Consider the following 18,690-nt stretch of genomic DNA (forward strand, 5'->3'; position numbering starts at 1 on the left):
CCCGCTGAGCAGAGAGCCCGATGCGGGGCTCGATCCCAGGACCCTGGGGTCATGACCTGAGCCGAAGGCAGAGGCTTTAACCCACTGAGCCACCCAGGCGCCCCTGACTTTTGTTTTTTTGACAAATTGAAGGTTTGTGGCAACTCTGTATCAAGCATGTCTGTCAGCACCATTATTCCAACAACATTGGCTCATGTCTCCATGCCACATTTTGGTAATTCTCGCCATATTTCAAACCTTCTCACTATTAAATGTGCTATGGTGACCTATGAGCAGTGATTACCACTGGCTAAAATCTCAGATGAGAGTACTTTTTAGCAATAAAGTATTTCTGAAGTGTGTATATTGTTTTGTAAACATAATGCTATTACACACTTAACAGACTACAATGTAGTATAAATGTAACTGTTCTATACAGTAGGAAACCAAAACCTCATCTGACTTTGCTTTATTGCAGTATCCGCTTACTGGAGTACCGGCTTTATTGTGGTTTTCTGGGACCAAACCACGGTACCTCCCCAGAAGGACCACAGATCGGTTACTATACAGGAACAGAGTGAGTCTGGCCAGCACAAGAGAGAGAGAGGTCTTAGGTTCTCAGAAATGACTTGGGTTTAGGAGTAAGGGAAGTATCTAAGGAGGAAAGTACAGTGAACACTTTTCTCTAGAATCATGCAGCTCAAATTCTGTCTAAAGGCAAGGATTAGATTCAAAACTCAAAGAGCCCCCAGTGAACCGAAGTCAATCCCTGGGCGTGGGCAGGCTCAGCACCGGCAGCATCCGGAGGGACAGAGGGACAGGGCAGGCCCTCACACGCTCATCAGCTGAGAAGAGCTGACAGAAGGAGCTGACAGGATCCCAGCGAAAAACCTATCAGTCTTTCCTTCTGATTCTTTTGGTCCTTCTCTTCAAATATCCCTCTACCTCCCAATTCTCAGAAACAAGCAAAAATAACAGCAATTGGACGCAGCCAAGAATCATTCCCAGTAACACAAAACAAACAAAAGAACTTATTACCATCTTGGATTAAACCTCAGAGACTTAAAATGGCCTCATGGCCCCAGTAAACAGAATCTTGCAAACACAGACAGAATATAAGACGGCACAGCACTGTTCTGGAAATGGGGTGACAAGGGGCCAGAATTCCAGGGCCTGAAACACTTGCTTCTACAGAGGTCTCTAGGACAGATGGCCACGAACAGCCACAAGCACTTGGTAGGAAAGGTGACTTTTTTTTTTTTAAGATTTTATTGCATTTTATTTGACACAGAGAGAGAGATCACAAGTAGGCAGAAAGGCAGGCAGAGAGAGGGGGGAAGCAGGCTCCCTGTTGAGCAGAGAGCCCAATGAGGGGCTCGATCCCAGGACCCTGAGATCATGACCTGAGCCGAAGGCAGAGGCTTAACCCACTGAGCCACCCAGGTGCCCCGAAAGGTGACATTTTTTAAGTGAGGTGTGGAATGCACTCATTCCCTTCTCTCAAATCAATCTTTGCACTGGGCCACAATCTCCAGTGGCCTCAGACTGGACTGTACTCGAGTGAAAACGTGCCTGCAGACCTTGAAGTCTGTCATTGAACCACAGACCCATGGAGTAGAGCACAGAGACAACCTGGCCACTGGGAAACAAACAGGAGGGGTCATCAAATCTCTCACAGTCACCTCATTGAGGTGACTCAGTGCTGGCGTGAGGGGCAAACCTGCGGCCAGCACGGCACCTCCCTGACAATGGGAGGGGGTGGAAGGAAGAGAAATGGATTTGTTTGAATTTCTGATGTTTCTTCTGTCACCTGTGTCACGGAGGACAAGGCAGGTTGTCATTCTGTTCTCCTTTGGAAAATGAGGATTGTCACCTGGCAAGGTTGTGGAAATGAAAATTAAAAAAGGAAACGTCTATGGAGACGTTGTGGAATCCGTGTGTATTTTTAGGACACCGTTAGGGCAAATGGTCCAGTATGTTTCCTATGCTTAAGACTCCATAAAAGTCTGTAGCATTTAATGGGATTCTTTTCAGGTATTCCAGACTTTGAGTGCAGGGAAGGGCACAGGAGGGGCACGGAGGGGGAGACAGGTTGGGGCTGCCCATGAAGATTTCTCTGGCATGAATTGTCACCTGGAGAGCATCCTTCAGTTAAAAATCAAATAACAAAGAGACGCTGTGGTTCAGACCCTTACCCTACAACTAGATGGACATCCCGGGCAACTTACCCGTGGTGCCCAGCCGGTTCCCTCTGGCCATGAGGTGGTGATCAGGGGCCCCACGTGAGCCCCGTGCCACGCAAACCCTACCTCCTAGTTGTACATTCAAGGGATGCACTTTATAAATCACTTCTTTTCTTTAAAAGGAAACAAAACAATTCTCTGGTCATCTTCTTGGCATTTCTCATACTGAATGATGACTTTCCTCTTAAGTCACCAAGAAGAGTGGAAAATCAAGAGGTAGTCATTCCCCAACATTCACTGGAGATTCTATTTCCCCAACATCCAGTAGAAATTATTGTTGAAGGACGCCTGGGTGGCTCAGTGGTTGAGCATCTACCTTTAGCTCAGGTCATGGTCTCAGGGTCCTGGGATCAAGCCCCACATCGGGCTCTCTGCTCAGCGGGGAGCCTCCTTCTCCCTCTCCCTCTGCTGCTCCCCCCACTGATGCTCGCTCTCTCTCTCTCTCAAATAAATAAATAAAATCTTAAAGAAAAAAGAAATTCTTGAAACATTTTGATTGTGGAGATTTAAACAATTATAATGAAAATTTAAAATTGAAGTCCCAAACGTAATAAGGTAGGATGGGTTCTCCATCAGCCTGTGTCCCCCACCCCAGTTCGCAGACGGGGAATAATATAAAAGGGCAGCTGGCACAAAGAACCTCACTATGGCCTGAAAACCACTGTCTCTCCTTTACCCCAGTCTCACTGGTCCCCAGACACCGTCTCCCTCTGTCCCTTGGCAGCTCTGCCCAACAAGAATCCAGTGCTCCCCTCCTTCACGTAGAACCCTCAAGGCTCCCCTGGAAGCTAGTTTATTTTAGCCGTGGACAATGCGAAGAGACTTCAGCCGGTGAGACATGACAGGTGACAGCCTGCCCACGGGACTAGGGAGTTTGGGCACATCTCCTCCCTACGAGCCAGCAGAGCTCCCTTCAGCCTCTCCCGTGGAGACACCCTCTATCTTTCTTCAAGGGGAACAATGCCCAGGTGCTCACACACAGTTCCCCAGAAGGAGCGGGGGCAACAAACAGAGCTAGGTAATCCTTGCCATGAGGTAAACTTGGAAGACGCTACTATCTCGTGGAACTGGACCACCGTCCTTACAAGGGAAAGGGCTGCAGGTGTTGTTTTGGGACTAAATTAGAACCAAAGAGCACAGCAGGTACTGATACAGATCTGAGCCACGATTCGAGGCTACGGCATGACCTGCGGGGTCCTCTGCCCCTACCCAGGGACTCGAGACCTTCAGACCCCCGAAGACATGCCATCCGAGTTCCGGATATTTCGCTGCAAGCGGAGAATTCAGAAACGGGAAATAACCTGTGACCTTGGAAAGGATACCTACCCCCTCTGTGCCCCAGCCCCCTCATCTGTAAAACATCCAACTTACTGAAAAGATAAACAGCTCGTGTGCCCGTAGGATTTTTACGATTTGCAAAGCATATCCCAAGCTTCACATCATTTAATACTGTGCAATGTCAGTTCCTACTCTTCGTGGCCAATATGTTACACCGGAAAGTCATATACACCAAACTTCCTCTAAAACTACAACTCTAGGGGTGCCTTAGGCTCAGGTCATGATCCTGGGGTCCTGGGATCAAGCCCCACATCAGGCTCTCTACTCAGCGGGGGGCCTGCTTCTCCCTCTGTCTCTGTGGCCCTCTTGGGCTCACTCGCTCTCTGTGTCAAATAAGATCTTTTTTTTAATTTTTTTTAATTTTTAAATAAATAAAATTACAATTCTAAAAAATGATGATTATAAGTAAACAATTTAGAAAAAAATTTCTGATTTGGTGAAGTTATTATTATGGGGCTAGGGTGAGCGGCCAGAAAGGGATGGTGGGCGAGACAGGAGACCTTTGTCTACTGAACATCCTCTGGATATTTAACTGTATTTCAGGAGACGAGAACGACCAGCTGTTTACAATAGGATCACACCAGTATCCTCACCCACAGCTGAATTATTACAGAATATATACACATTTCTATTTCTTCACCATCTACATGACATACCTTTTTCCTTTGTGTTGTGTCTTAAGGGAACCCTTTTCTTAAAAGACATTCGTGAATTGTCTTCCTGAAACAGAAACCATCAATGTTAGCAGCTGAAACGTTGTTCTCTGAGCTATAAGCAGGAGTCCTTGGGCGTGGGACACTCGGCCACAACCAGACCCTGAGGGCTGAAGTTTGGACAAAGTTTAGTCACTGCAGGTGTTAGTGCCTTCGACAGTGATTTGCCAAAACACGACAGCAGCTCTGGAAGGTGACCTACCTTTCCACGAAACGGCAAGTGCCTTGACTCTGGCCTGGACTGTCCACACCAAGATCAATGAAGACCGTGGATCCACATGGACGAGAAAGTTCCCCTCATCTGGCCTGAGGGTCCATCCCCAGTCTGCTGAGCTTTTCACTCCGGGCAGTTCAGGGACCGAGCTGGAGAGCGGGACCTATGGACCCAGTTCACACGGATGCCCGTGGGCCACGCCAAGCTATCCACCACCGTCCCGTCCTCCCCGACATTTACCACGTCAGAAAGGACCCAGCTTTACTACACAACGTGGAAAACTGGAAAGAGAGTCTCTCCTATCCTAACAGCAAGATAAAGTGAAAAAAATCTATGGAATTTCAATTTTCTTGAATTCCTCAGAGAGCTGAGACCACAGGGAAACCAGTAGCCTAGAATCTAGGACAGATAGACTCCACCGGGGAGAGACAGGGCCTGAGCACCAGCTGCCCCGGGGCAGAGCGTGGGGAAGACAAGGGGTAGGAAGGCTTCGAGCTCGCAGATCGCAGATCGGATCAGAGGGAGTGCGGCAGGCCTGGGATCACAGAGCCGGGGCTCCCTGGATGCGTGGCTGAGTCCATGGCCAGGGCAGAGAAAACAGTGGGGCCTGGAGGAACTCGAACTAACAGGGAAAAAAAGGAAGTTCTTAAAATAGCAAAACACATCAAAGGATCCAGGAGCAGGGCTGAAAAAATGACAGTGGCCCACACTGGGACAATTAGAACAAGAAATACTGTAGTACTGGATTAGAACCCGAAGTGGAAGGTAAGTAGACAGAAGCCCATGACGTGTGCATCAGTGGTCGAGTGAATAACTAAGTGGGAAATAAATAAGAAGCGGGGATTCCCTCCGAGGTGGTGGTGAGTTCACACTTTGCTTCCTTTACAGGGGAGGCTTAGCAACCCGCTGCCGACACCAGAGCAGGAAAGGCATGAACAGTGAAAAGTGACAAACACCACGTCACCCGAGAATGAAGGTTGCTATTACTGGGGACGCCACACGGATGTCCCCCGAAATGATACAACAAGGGCACTTCCTCTCTGCGGCATTCTTTCCAAAACCCCTGCGAGATCAAGGGAAGACCCCGCTGGGGGACCCCTTCTGGGCCTGCCTCAGCCTGATGTCAAACCAAACAAAGACGTCACAAGAAAACTGCAGACGAAGACCCTCATGAACCCAAACACCAGGATCCTTCACAGATTTTAACGCATTAAATCTGAGTATATGTAAAGAGGAAACATCATGAACAAGTAGGGTTTCTCACAGGAGGGCAGCACGGGACAGCCGCTGAGGGAGAGCTGGCCGAGAGCTGGCCGGTTCTTTATGTCACAAAGTTAAATACGTTTTTACCACAAAACCCAGCAGTCTCACTCCTGGGTGTTTACCCAATCAGTGTGTCAACATCCATAGCAGCTCTTCTCAAAATTGCAAAACACTGGACACCACCCAAAGTCCTTCAACTGGGGAACGGACGAACGCGCTGCGTTACGTCTGTAATGTGGACACGGCTCAGCAAGTGAGGGCACGGCCGGCCCGTTCCTACGAGTCAGACGAATCTTGTAGAGCTGCCTTCAGGCCGTGGACGGCAGCCGCGGGAACCCGCGTGAGGCAGGAGGGCCCACGGTGGCCACCGGGAGACCCACCTCGAAACAGCCGTCGGCCCTCGCTGAGCAGTGGCTACCTACAACCAGGCGCAGGTACCAAAAAAGGAAAATTCCATACATTCCCATACTTCCTCGCCTTCCCCCCTTAACCACACTGTCCCCACTACTGCCTCCAGGCGGACAGTCTCCCCTTTGCTGTCCTGCCTGCTGCTCCCTTGCTGCGGATTCGATAAACTTCTATCTCCTTGGTTCTGCGTGGGATGAATTCTTTCACTGCCCAGCCGCCGGCCTGGCCCCAACCGGGTCACCCCGCCAATCCCACATGGATCACGGTAAGCGGAAGACAGAGCTCCCAAGTCTACAATTCCTGTCGCATGACACTGTGGAAGAGGCAGGACCTCAGGAGAGACAGCCCCTGAGTGGTGGCCAGGTCATGAGGGAGGGGAGGAAGGACAGGTGGTCGACGACGAGGGGTGCGAGGGAGTTGGGGGCCGTGGATGTCCTATACTTGTCAGAGTGGGCAGGGACGTGACTGTGAGTGTCCCCAAACTCCTAGAATGCCACACTGAGAAGGGCGAGGTTCACTGCATGTGAATTAGACGTTCATCTCTAAAAAAGATGACAAAATGGACCCAAGAAGGGATTCCTGGTGTGAAGTGGCGAGTCAGGTGATTCTTCGCTCCTACTGGAATTATAAAACAAAAGAAATTATTACGGTTCCTGCAAGCAGCCACGACGGCCCTTGAAAGCACTGAAGGGGGACAGAAACGGAAGCGGGTTCTCTGCGGGTGGGGAGGGGCGGCCTCCCAGCTCCGCAGCCCCTGCCCGGGGAGGCTCCTTGCCCACTGTGGCTCCGGCTGCAGGAAATCACAGCCGTTCTGCCCAGCTGGCAGGTGGCCATTCCGAGTTGTTGGGCACCTGCAAATGTGAGGGTGAAATTCTGGAAGTGAGGAAGTTGCCGAAGGACGGAGACCCATCGTCTGCTCCCCACGAATGCTGTGTTTGTATACATTGGCCAAAATGCCCCAGATCCCGGTGTATGTAGACTATAGCTCAGTAATACAGCCAAAAACACATCAGCTTTCGAAGGAAAAAAAAAAACCCAGGACAATACCTCCGGCACGGCTCTACCTGGCTCTGGCAAGCCGAGCTGGAGAAGCCGTCCAGACAGGCACCTTGACGACAGCGGAAAGAGCAGAGGCACAAGAGTCCAGGGGCACCGAGCAAGCCTTCCCTGACGCGAGGTCCGTGAGCCCGCAACAGGCACCTCTCAGGCTGAGCCAAGGTGAAGAGGAATCAGAACCACCTCGCGAGGCCACACGTGGAAGTCCACGTGCTTTGTTCACGGGAAAGTCTCCGTCTCCCCCTGGAGCGCACCGTGCGTTTCCAGCGAGCCTGCCCCTGCCTCCCACTGGTGAGTCCGGTGCGGCCGTCAGGAGCGAGGTCTGACAGCAGCCGGAGGCGCTCCTCGTCCGCCGTGAGAGGCGGCGGGACGAACCGCACGGAGCTCCCAGGAGAGCCCAGAAGACGCTGCAAGCGGACGCCGCTTTGCGGTGAGGCAGAAGCGCGGCCCCCCCGTCCTCTCTGAGAAGAGCAAACAGCACCGCAGAGAGACTTGCCGTGTGCAGAATGACGACTGATTTCATCAGGAGACGGGATAAAATGAAGAAATTGCGGCTTTCTCTTCAGAGGCATCGCATGTATGGAAAATCACTTCTGCAAAACTTAGTGTTGCTTAAAAATGAGAGACGAATGAGGTATTTCTCTGTTTGCATTTTATCACTGTTCTCACTAGAACTGTTCGATGTGGCCTGCAGCATCGTGGAAAGCCTGTGGTAAGCAATCGGTAAGTCTTTATTCCCTCTCTGAGATTAAACACTAAAAACTTATTTGCGAAAACCTAGTCACTTCCTTTAAACGGTCCTAAATGCTTTCTACAACGTTTCACGGAAGTGAGGGTGACACTTTCGTTCTCTGCCACACTGCGCGGTCACTAGCGGGGCTTACCCGGCCCTTCCCTGAGGCGCCCGCCTCGCGGCGGTCCCGGCTGTTTCTCGGCCGGCTGCCCCACCGTGACACCCTCCCTCACCCAAAATGTCTCCCAAGAAGTAAGCAGAAAGAGGAAAATGTGTATTGTTTGCACCAGCTCTGCCCGGGACCCCATGGGATCCGAGTAGGGACATTTCACTTAGGTGAGGTTATGGGGGTATTTCCTTGATTTTCCGTTAACCATATTATTAATAAGGAAAAATGTTAACTCGTGTCAGTGATTCCTTTCATCCCCACCTTAGTTCATATCTCCAAGTTCTGAATCGGAAACCAGTCTACTCCAAACAGACCCAGAAAGAAAATGTCACTAATAATTCAATAGAAGGTAGATTTTCCTAAATCTACATTACAATTCCCCAAGAGGCCAGAATGGGGGTAAAAGACAACACCACGAAAATCTCACTGGAAACACGCTGAAGTCGTAAGGACAGTTCAAGTGGATGCACTCTGAAATTAGGTTAAGACGCGTTTTTAAACATCCATCACAACAAGGAAATTCCCTTACACATCACGTATGTGTTCCTCCTTTTCTATGGGATAAAGGCAATGAGATCTTTTAAATAAAATGCCTACTTTTGATATCAAAATTATTTACTGGGAAAAGGACAGGATTTTGGTAAATACTGATGGTCATGTAAGAACTATGACCTCTTGGAACAACTGAATATAAACAAGATAAGAAAATATTTCTTAAAAAATGTGAGGTCACAGGATACAAAAATCAAATTACAGAAATCGATTGTGTTCCAAGCACTTGTAATGAAGCAGCAGAAGGAGAAATTAAGAAAACAGTATCAATTAGAATTGCACCAAAAACAATAAAATGTCGAGGAATAACACTAACCACAGACAGGAAAGACCCGGACTCTGAGAACTACACAACACGGATGAAAGAAACGGAAGACGACACAAAGAAATGGAAAGACAGTCCATCCCCATGCATTGGAAGAACAAATACGGTTAAGATGTCTATACTACCCAAAGCCGTCTACACATCTAATCTAATCCCTATCGAAACAATAGCGGGATTGTTCACAGGACTGGAACAAACAATACTGAAATTTGTATGGAACCTCAAAAGACCCTGAATAGCCAAAACAACCTTGGAAAGGAAAAGCAAAGCTGCAGACATCCCAATTCCAGACTTCAAGTCATATTACAAAGCTGTAGGGAGCGACCGAGTGTGCCGTCGGTTGAGCGTCCAACTCTTGGTTCCAGCTTAGGTCATGCTCTCTGGGTCATGAGATCGAGCCCCACATTGGGGTCTGTGCTCAGCACTGAGTCTGCTTAAAAAACTCTCCCTTCTCTCCTTTTGCCCCTCCCCTCTCTCAAATAAAAATAAATAAATCAAAAAATTACACAACTGTAGTCATCAAGACAATATGATGCTGGCACAGAAATGGACACATAGATCAAGGGACAACTAGAAAGCCCAGAAATAAACCATGATTATGTGGTTAACTAATCCTCAGCAAAGGAAGCAATACCACACAATGGGACAAAGACCGTCTCTTCGACAAACGGTGTTGGGAAAACTGGTCAGCAACATGCGAAATAATGAGACTGGACCACTTTCTTACTCCACACACAAAAATAAACTCAAAATGGACAAAGGACCTAGATGTGAGACCTGAAACCATAAAAGTCCTAGAAGAGAGCACAGGCAGTAATTTTTCTGACATCGGCCATAACAACTTTTTTTTCCTAGCTGCGTCTCCTGAGGCAAGGGAAACAAAAGCAAAAGTGAACTCGTGGGACTACATCGAAATAAAAACCTTCTGAAGGAAACAATCAACAAAGCCAAAAGGCGACCTACTAAATGACGTATCTGATCAAGGGTTAGTGTCCAAAACATATGAAGAACATATACAACTCAACACTCAAAAAACCCCAAATAATCCAACTAAAAATGGGCAGAAGACATGAACAGACATTTCTCCAAAAAAGACATACAAACGGCCAACAGACACATAACTAGATGCCCAACATCACTGGTCATCAGGGGAATGCAGATCAGAAAAACATCTCACACCTGTCAGAATGGCTAAAATCAAAAACACAAGAAGCAAAAGGTGTTGGCGAAGATGCGGAGAAAAAGGAACCAACACGCACTGTTGGTGGGGATGCAAGCTGGTGCCACCACCCTGGAAAACAGCATGGAGGTTCCTCAACAGTTAAAAAAGAGAACTGCCCTCTGATCCGGTGATCACACTGCTGGTATTTACCCAAAATACAAAAACACTAATTCAAAGAGATACATGAACCCCTATGTCTACTACAGCATTATTTACAGTAGCCAAATTATGGAAACAGCCTGTGTCCATCGATTGATGAATGGATAAAGAAGCGGTGTAAATACAATGAATACTAAGCCATACAAAATGATGAAATCTTATAATCTGCAGTGGCACGGATAAACCAAGAGCATCATGCTAAGTGAAATCAGTTAGAGTAAGACAAGCACCATATGACTTCACTCATATGTGGAATTTAAGAAACAAAATATGAACAAAGGGGGAAAAAAAGACAAACCAAGAAACAAACTCTTAACTACAGAGAACAAACAGATGGTTATTAGAGGGGAGGTGGGTGGGAGGAACATGAGAAATTTTTTAAAAATTATTTAGTAGGAAAATGGCAGAATTTCAGTTATATTGATGATAATGTAATTACGATGACCTCTTGGAAAAATCAAGTGAAAGCAAGATAAGAAAATGTTTCTTAAAAATGTGTCTGCTCCTGCTAAGTCTTTCCTTTGTGGATTTGCTGTCACCCTTAAGGATGAGTTGTTGTTTTTTTTTTTTAATCAGAAGCCACGAAACAAAATGAGGGGCAACACATACAATGGAATAGAAAGTAGCTCCTCAGTAAATAAGGCACAAAGGAGAAAAAGGGGACCAGCTCCTCTCTAAATAGAGGGAAATTTCAGCTGCAGAGACAGAAAACAAATTTTGATTCTCATTTTAAATGTCTGTTTCCATCTGTAGGGACATACAAATGGCCAACAGACACAGGCAAAAATGTTCATCAACATTAGCCATCTGGGAGATTCTAATCAAAACCACACTGAGATACCACCTTACACCAGTCAGAATGGCCAAAATTAACAAGACAGGAAACAACGTGCATCAGAGAGGATGTGGAGAAAGGGGAGCCCTCTTACACTGTCGGTGGGAAAGCAAGTTGGTGCAGCTACTCTGGAAAACAGTGCGGAGATTCCTTAAGAAACTGAAAATAGAGCTTCCCTATGACCCTGCAATTGCACTACTGGGTATTTACCCCAAAGATACAGATGGAGTGAAAAGAAGGGCCATCTGTACCCCAATGTTTATAGCAGCCATGGCCACGGTCCCCAAACTGTGGAAGGAACCAAGATGCCCTTCAACGGATGAATGGATAAGGAAGATGTGGTCCATATACACTATGGAGTATGATGCCTCCATCAGAAAGGACGAATACCCAACTTTTGTAGCAACATGGACGGGACTGGAAGAGATGATGCTGAGTGAAATAAGTCAAACAGAGAGAGCCAAGTATCATATGGTTTCACTAACTTGTGGAGCATAAGGAATAACAAGGAGGACAGGGGAGAAGGAAGGGAAAAATGAACTGGGAGAAATGGGAGGGGGAGAGGAACCACGAGCGACTGTGGACTCCGGGAAGCAAACTGAGGGTTTCAGAGGGGAGGGGGTGGGGGTGGGGGAGCCTGGCGATGGGTATCAAGTAGGGCACAGATTGCAGGGAGCACTGGGTGTTGTTACACGTAAACAATGAATCCTGGAACACTGCATCAAAAACTAATGATGTATGGTATGGCAACTAACATAATATAATAAAATTTTTTTTAAAAATGTCTGTTTCCTGAAAATCTCAAATGTAGCCAATCACCAATCACCTTTTGAGTACCTGCTATGCACCCTGGGCTCTGCAGGTCACTGCTTACGGCAGCAGGGAACGGAAGTTGTGGTCTTTACAATGAAGAAATATATGGTTGTACTGAGGGACTAATTAGCAAATGGGAAATGCATGCCCCGTAGGCAGCAAAGGACAAATCTATGAAACGCAGCATTAATAACCATATATAATGACCTCATGATCACAGAGTAGGTTGTGCAGAGTCTCAAAACCCACCGGGCTGCCTGTCTCAGGGGGTTAAGCCTTTGCCTTCAGCTCAGGTCGTGGTCTCGGGGTCCTGGGGTCGGGCCCCACATCGGGCTCTCTGCTCAGTGGGGAGCCTGCTTCTCCCTCTCTCCACTGCCTGCCTCTCTGCCTACTTGTGATCTCTCTCTCTGTCAGATAAATAAATAAAATCTTTTAAAAAAAAAACTGCCAAAGCTTGGAGTGTCAATGATGGTTTCACAGAAGTGATCAGACTTAGGTAGGGACCATGAAGATTTGAAAAGAGCAGGGACATAGCTAAAGGGGAAAAACATGTGTAGACATAAACAGAGTCAGGAGAGGAGTATGACGCCAGGAGTTGACCGACATCAACCAGTACTGAGGCACAGGGCCGGAGGGAAGACTCAGAGCTGGGGACATTGGAAAGTAGGCACCAATTGGTCCCTTTTTAGGAAAGAGCAAAGGTGCCACAATCGAGACGAGGAGGAACCGAGTGGCATTGAAGACACGTCCTATTTGAGGAGACATCTAAGTGGAAATGCAGAGGTTCATACACATCACAAGGTTCTATGTGCTGTGAGCGTCTGGAAGAAGTGAGGTCACGCAAGCTTCCATGAAAGACAAAGGACAGAGATGGCATTTGGACACAGAAGGGGGACCAGAAGGGAAGGTCAACACAATTCAAATAATTCCAGTCATCAGAGTAAACTCCCCATGGGGGAAGCAACAGAGAGGAGAACCGGAATGACAGAAGGTGAGGTCTCTGCCTGGGGGTCGGTCAACAGAGAGAAGTCAACGGGCTGTTGGGACTAGAGAGTGTCATGCTATGGAATGCAGGAGTTTGGTGACCGAGATTGACGTGCAGTGTCAAGGAAAAACTGAAGGTTGGAGCAGCAGATGAGAAATGCTTGCTGAGTCCGCCCGTCACAGGGGAGCAGCTGCGGGAGAGGCAGCGGGGAGGCGCGTGAGGACAGACGGGGAGAGAGAGGAGCGATTTCATGCGGCACACCTGACACGGACAGCAGCGGCCTCCCTCTTCACATGGTGCCATGCACAAAGCAAACAGCAAGGAACACTCTAGCTCAGCGCACGAAGACAGCTGGGTACACCTGCTCGATGGCCATGCTGGGTGCCACCGTCGTAGCCACCTGCTGGACGACCGGGACAACTTCTCAGAGCAGGCACCTCTGCTTACCGGGGAGCAGGACAAACGCCCACGAGCAGGGGAAAGATGAACAACACTGACAAGGCAGACAGAAATTATAGGCGCAGCAACCCTCGCGAGTGGCAGAAAGAAGACATTTTGGAGAAGGATGGAGACGGGGCTCATTTAGGAAGCAAGGGGACGTCTCTTCCTCTGGGGCTTGAAACCAGGAGCCGTGAAAGGGCCACCTTCATTTACTTTTAGAAACACACGGGCTGGAAAAGAGAAGAAGACTCGGTCCTAGAATGGATAGATGAAGATCTGGATGAGATCATTGTCTCCAAAAGATGCCGCTGAGCCCTCCAAGCGTTCAAGGGCTTGAGGAAAAGCAAACAAACCTGCATGGAGCCAAAGCACACTTCGTCCCCACGGGCCGCCGCCTTTCCGCAGGACCCAGGACAGCAGCCGCTCGTGCTCCGATGACAAAGTCCGCACCTTCCTGTCTCTGAACACTGCACGGAGACTTGTGCAACTCAACCGGCTCTGAACAGAGTCTACCCTCACTGGGTACCTGGAATTGGTTTCAGGCAGTTCTGTGGCAGTAGGGAAATCTCCTGAAATCACGGTATTGAGAGAAGGAGACGACGTTTCCATTTGCTCCTCCGCAATGTGAAAGGACTGGAGAAGAGTCATTTCTAGGGGTGCTTCTGGCTCTGACTTTTTTTTTTAAGATTTATTTATTTGAGAGAGAGTGTGTGAGCACACATGCACCCACGAGCACGGGGAAGAGCAGAGGGAGAGAGAGTCTCAAGCAGACCCCGCTGAGCACAGAGCCCGACACGGGGCTCAGTCCCACAACCCCGAGATCGTGGCCTGAGCCGAAATCAAGAGCCAGGAGATTGACCAACTGAGCCACTCAGACACCCCGGCTCAGACTTTTAAGATCCCACAGACCCAGTATCCTGATGAGGCCTGTCAGTCAGTGGCAAGTGTGCAGGCCTCGTGACGCACGTTTGGACAACAGTGACGAAGTAGGTTGGAGGTCGCACAGCCTTCTGATTCTGAGGACGGAACCGAGGGGTGTGTAGGAGCCTTTCACTCCACCCCAAATAGCTGTACCGTTTGCTGAAATTCGCATGCACTCTGCGCTCGTGATCTTTACCAATTTGTGAAATGCATTATTTAAGACATTTCAATGTGAGGTATGAATTTGTTTTTTGACTTATCACAAGTTCAAAAAAATTTTTCTCTACACTCATTCTATTTCCAAGCAAAAATATGAATTTCATTTATACAAGTTTTTGCTGTACTGCGGATCCTCCTCCTTCAGTCCCAACGTAGACAAACCCCGAAGACAAATGGAAAACATGCTCTGACTTGACTCTACACCACATTGCTTCACGGACGGCTACAGGCTACAGGTACCCGACTACCACTCTTCTCTGTTTTCTCTCAGGGAAAAGCGTCCAGGTTCATAGAAGAGAACGAGGAATCGAGAGTAAAGGCGGCTGAACCATCTCGTTGTCTGTTCAAAGGGCCCGAGAGGCTTCCAGCTCCCTTCCTCTTCCTCTTTTTGATTTTCTTTTCTCTAACCTACTCATGGGAGAAGATATTTTTCCTCCAAATATGGCTATCAGTTGTGGGTAACTAAGTAATAAATTCACCTAAAAGTACCTTCCCGGAGTGTGGTGTAGACAGCCAGTAAAGGTCTCTCATTAAGCTTTCCCAGAAATGAGAATTTAAAACGCTACGTTCTGTGTCCAAAAATTCTATTTATGGCCCTGTGCTACACAAACCTAAACTCCAGATTGCTTGGCAACATACACAACGTTCTAAATTGACCACGTGTATTTTCATAATTAAGAATAATTCATACATTTTAAAAGTTATAGACAGCATCTCTATAACTCACATGGAAAACCAAGTAAGTGTGAATAAAATGCTTTCCTTTGGGGACTGCAACTTTCGTGTGCTATGCGGTGATATTTTCATGTCTGGGTGGCGCCATCGGGTGAGCGTTTGACTCGGTTTCGGCTGATGTCATGTGTTGTGGGACTGAGCCCCGCATCAGGTTCCACACTCAGTGGGGAGTCTGCTTCTCTCCCCCTCCCTCTGCCCTTCCCCCGACTCTCTCTCTCTCTAAAATAAGTAAATAAGTCTAAAAAAACAAAAACAAAAGCCCTGCCCGCCTGAAGCCAGCAGCAGTGCGAGAAGAGGACCACCACGGAGAACAGAAACAGGCCTTGTGGCCCCACCGCCGAGGGGACCACCTCGCGGAACGTAGAAAGACCCTCTGTTGGGTCCCGTTTCTGCTGCTTGCGCATTGCAAGTTCTATACGATGCTTTGCTCTCAGCCCACGGGAGGTTCCTCTGCTGATGCCTTTAATTAAGAGTTTGCTCACAGCCAAATCCTCATGCTGTTCTTGTCTGTGTCCTAGCAGATGGGTCCAAAGAAGAGTTTTGTCCGTCTGCTAGTAATCGATTTGCTGCAACAGAGAGCAACGTAGACAACGGCTGAATGAGCAAACAGATGACTACGTGAGCAGCCCGGCGCGGGCTGAGGACGAGCCGGGCGCCGACCTGAGCATCTCCATCGTCCCTTCTTCCCTGCACAGTGACAAGGGTGGACAAGGGTAGCAGACACACCCGAGACGCGCCGGGACCAGCCGGGAGCCGGAGGGGGCCGGGGGCAGTCCTGCCCTGGAGGCAGCTTCTGGAAGGAAGTCTGCCTGCTGCCCACACGGCTGGGAGAGGGTCAGGGACCGGCAGGCCCCGCAGGGAGCGGGAGTGAAGTGTGGACGCTTCCCAGACAGAAGGCGATAGAAAAAAATGGCCTGCACCTGCTGGTCTCTTCCTAGCTGCCCTGAGCTACGACGGACAAGTAAGAACCATGTATTCAGGTGGCAAGACACCATGGTGTTTAAGGAGTGTCCCTGTGCAGCGGGGACCGCAGACAAGGTCATGAGCACGTCCGTCTCACACAGACACCGGCTTTGCACATATGGTGAGAACAGGTAAGATCTGCCCTCGAGTAAACGATGCGGCACTGTTAGCTATAGAGCCCAGGCTTATTCTTCCTACGACACCGATTCTCGCTCACGTGCTGTTTCTCCAGACAGAACGAAGCCTTACACCCAGCCCTGCAGGTCCCTACCCAGGATTTCTAAAATTGCATGAATTCAACAGAAGTGTTTCAATGGAGCCCTTCTCATGGTTCATCCTATTATAAAACACATATTCAATACACTATGTTTTATTAGTGAAAATACATATATAGTTGAAGATAAATCACCTCCACTGTTTTAAAGTCCAAATTTCTTTTTGTTTAAATCCAAATGCATCTCCTATGCATAGAAGAAGCCAAGCCTTATTTTTCTAGAACCATGTAATTCTCTAAAAATTTCATTACTTAATAGTTAATTCACCATACCCCACTTAGCATTATTGATGACTTACACTTAGCTTTTGCGACTCCAGTGTTGATCGATATGAACCTCATCTCTCAAGGAAGCAATAAAATACTTAGCAGTAGTGACAGAATGGTATCAAGATAATAAAGAGGAAAAAAATGGTAAAGATACTGCGCAGGCAATGAATTTCAAAAATCAATGAAAGAATCAATGCCGTTTTCATTTTGTCACAAAAAACCCTGCGTCAGAGACAATGCTAGATCAAAAACTCCCTGGTTTTATTGGCATCTCTGACAATGTTAATTAAATGAAAACCCTCTCCTGACAGACTGATCAAGCATACGAGAGCGAATCACGGTTCCAGGTTCACACACTCATTTACCAAAACAAAATGCTGATGCAGTGTGTCCAGCGACAGCTACAAGCGAAGGAAGATGCCTCATGCTCTGAGCTTAGCATGTATTAAATATGTTAAATCATTTAACTGTGATTTATGTCAGTTGATATAAACCATTACTTTGATTATTTTTTAAAAGGTCTCACTGTTTTGTCACTCGTTTTATAGCTAGTGATGTATCAAGTACTCACTTTTCTTGTCTGGTCTTGTCGGGCATGAGGACCTCCGTTTCCAGCCTCAGTGACCACAGAGAGTGGGGGAGTTTGCAAGGGAAAGTTGCCCGTTTCTTTCCAAACCTCCTGTCCTGTGAGACTTGATTCTCAATGAAGGTCTAAGCACAGTAGCATTTGGGGTGGAGTCAAAATGACAAGAAAACCAGAAAACAAAATAGAATACGACTCTCTTTTTTAAGAAAATAAGCTCAGGGACACCTGGGTGGCTCAGTGGGTTAAGCCGCTGCCTCCGGCTTGGGTCATGATCCCAGGGTCCTGGGATCAAGTCCCGCATCGGGTTCCTTACTCGGCAGGGAGCCTGCTTCTCTCGCTGCCTCTGCCTGCCTCTCTGCTTGCTTGTGTGTTCTCTCTCTCTCTCGCTGGCAAATAAATAAAATCTTAAAAAAATTTAAAAAAGAAAATAAAAAAAAGAAAAGAAGCTCACAACATGTATCAACGATACCTAACTCCTGTTCTATAATTATGGGACCAAAATTACCCACTGTTTCATTCTATTTTGTTTTTTAATTTTCTTACGACTTCACCCAAATTCATATTGTGATTTGAAATTTCCAGCTTTTCAACAACATAAACACTGAAGACTAGAAGCTAGAAGAAGGCCAAACCTCTCTCTCCTGCCAAATTCTAGTCCTAAAATTCCCAGGACTGTTTGGTGAGGAATTTTTTGAACAAGCAGTGCTCCTTGGTGGGTAAGGAAGGGAGCTCTGATCAGTATGTACACCCCTACCCAAGGGGCTGACTCTTCATTAGGGAAAAATGAACAGAAGGCATGGAACAGGGAGTTATTGAAAACCTGAAAGCACACACAAAATAACTGCGGACAGTTGAGGAAATGACGTACTCCAATAGCCAGCACAGTCGCTAAAAGTAGAGAACACTACGACCAGATGGGCGATTCAGACACGTCTTGGAAGAGGTGACGGCTGAACCAGATGAAGTTTGGCATTGGGGAGAGACTGGAAACCAGGCCAGAAATGTAAGCTCAGAGGTTAAGTATGAGAATCAGTGCCACATAGTACAGCATTCATTCAGAAGAAGCCGGGGCCAGCCCTCTGCTGCAAGGGGACACAGCACCAGCTCCCCACAGAAGAGCTCACACCTGTACAGACAGGCATCCTCTGACCATCCTCTGACCACCTGCAGCTGCTTCCCCACGCCTGGGCCCCGCTTCTTCTCACTGCCCACACTATCAACATCGCTTCCCCAGGGAAGGAAGATCAAACAATGAACTTGCCAAAACACGTCAG

The 18,690-nt window shown here is 47.8% G+C and overlaps 1 protein-coding gene across 1 annotated transcript in view; it reads right to left on the reverse strand.

Annotated features, from left to right (window-relative positions):
* Nucleotides 1–6,058: 6,058 nt before the first annotated feature.
* DCDC2C (doublecortin domain containing 2C) overlaps nucleotides 6,059–18,690 on the reverse strand; it is a gene marked incomplete at both ends in the record, with an annotated part of 87,482 nt that continues 74,850 nt past the window's right edge. Inside the window, 2 exons of the mRNA XM_080813701.1 lie at nucleotides 6,059–6,168; nucleotides 7,504–7,621. Coding sequence (XP_080669827.1) covers nucleotides 6,059–6,168; nucleotides 7,504–7,621 — 228 coding nt within the window. The remainder of the gene's footprint in view (nucleotides 6,169–7,503; nucleotides 7,622–18,690) is intronic.

This window comes from Martes martes (genome assembly GCF_963455335.1).
Source record: "Martes martes genome assembly, chromosome: 9".
Taxonomy (NCBI): domain Eukaryota; kingdom Metazoa; phylum Chordata; class Mammalia; order Carnivora; family Mustelidae; genus Martes; species Martes martes.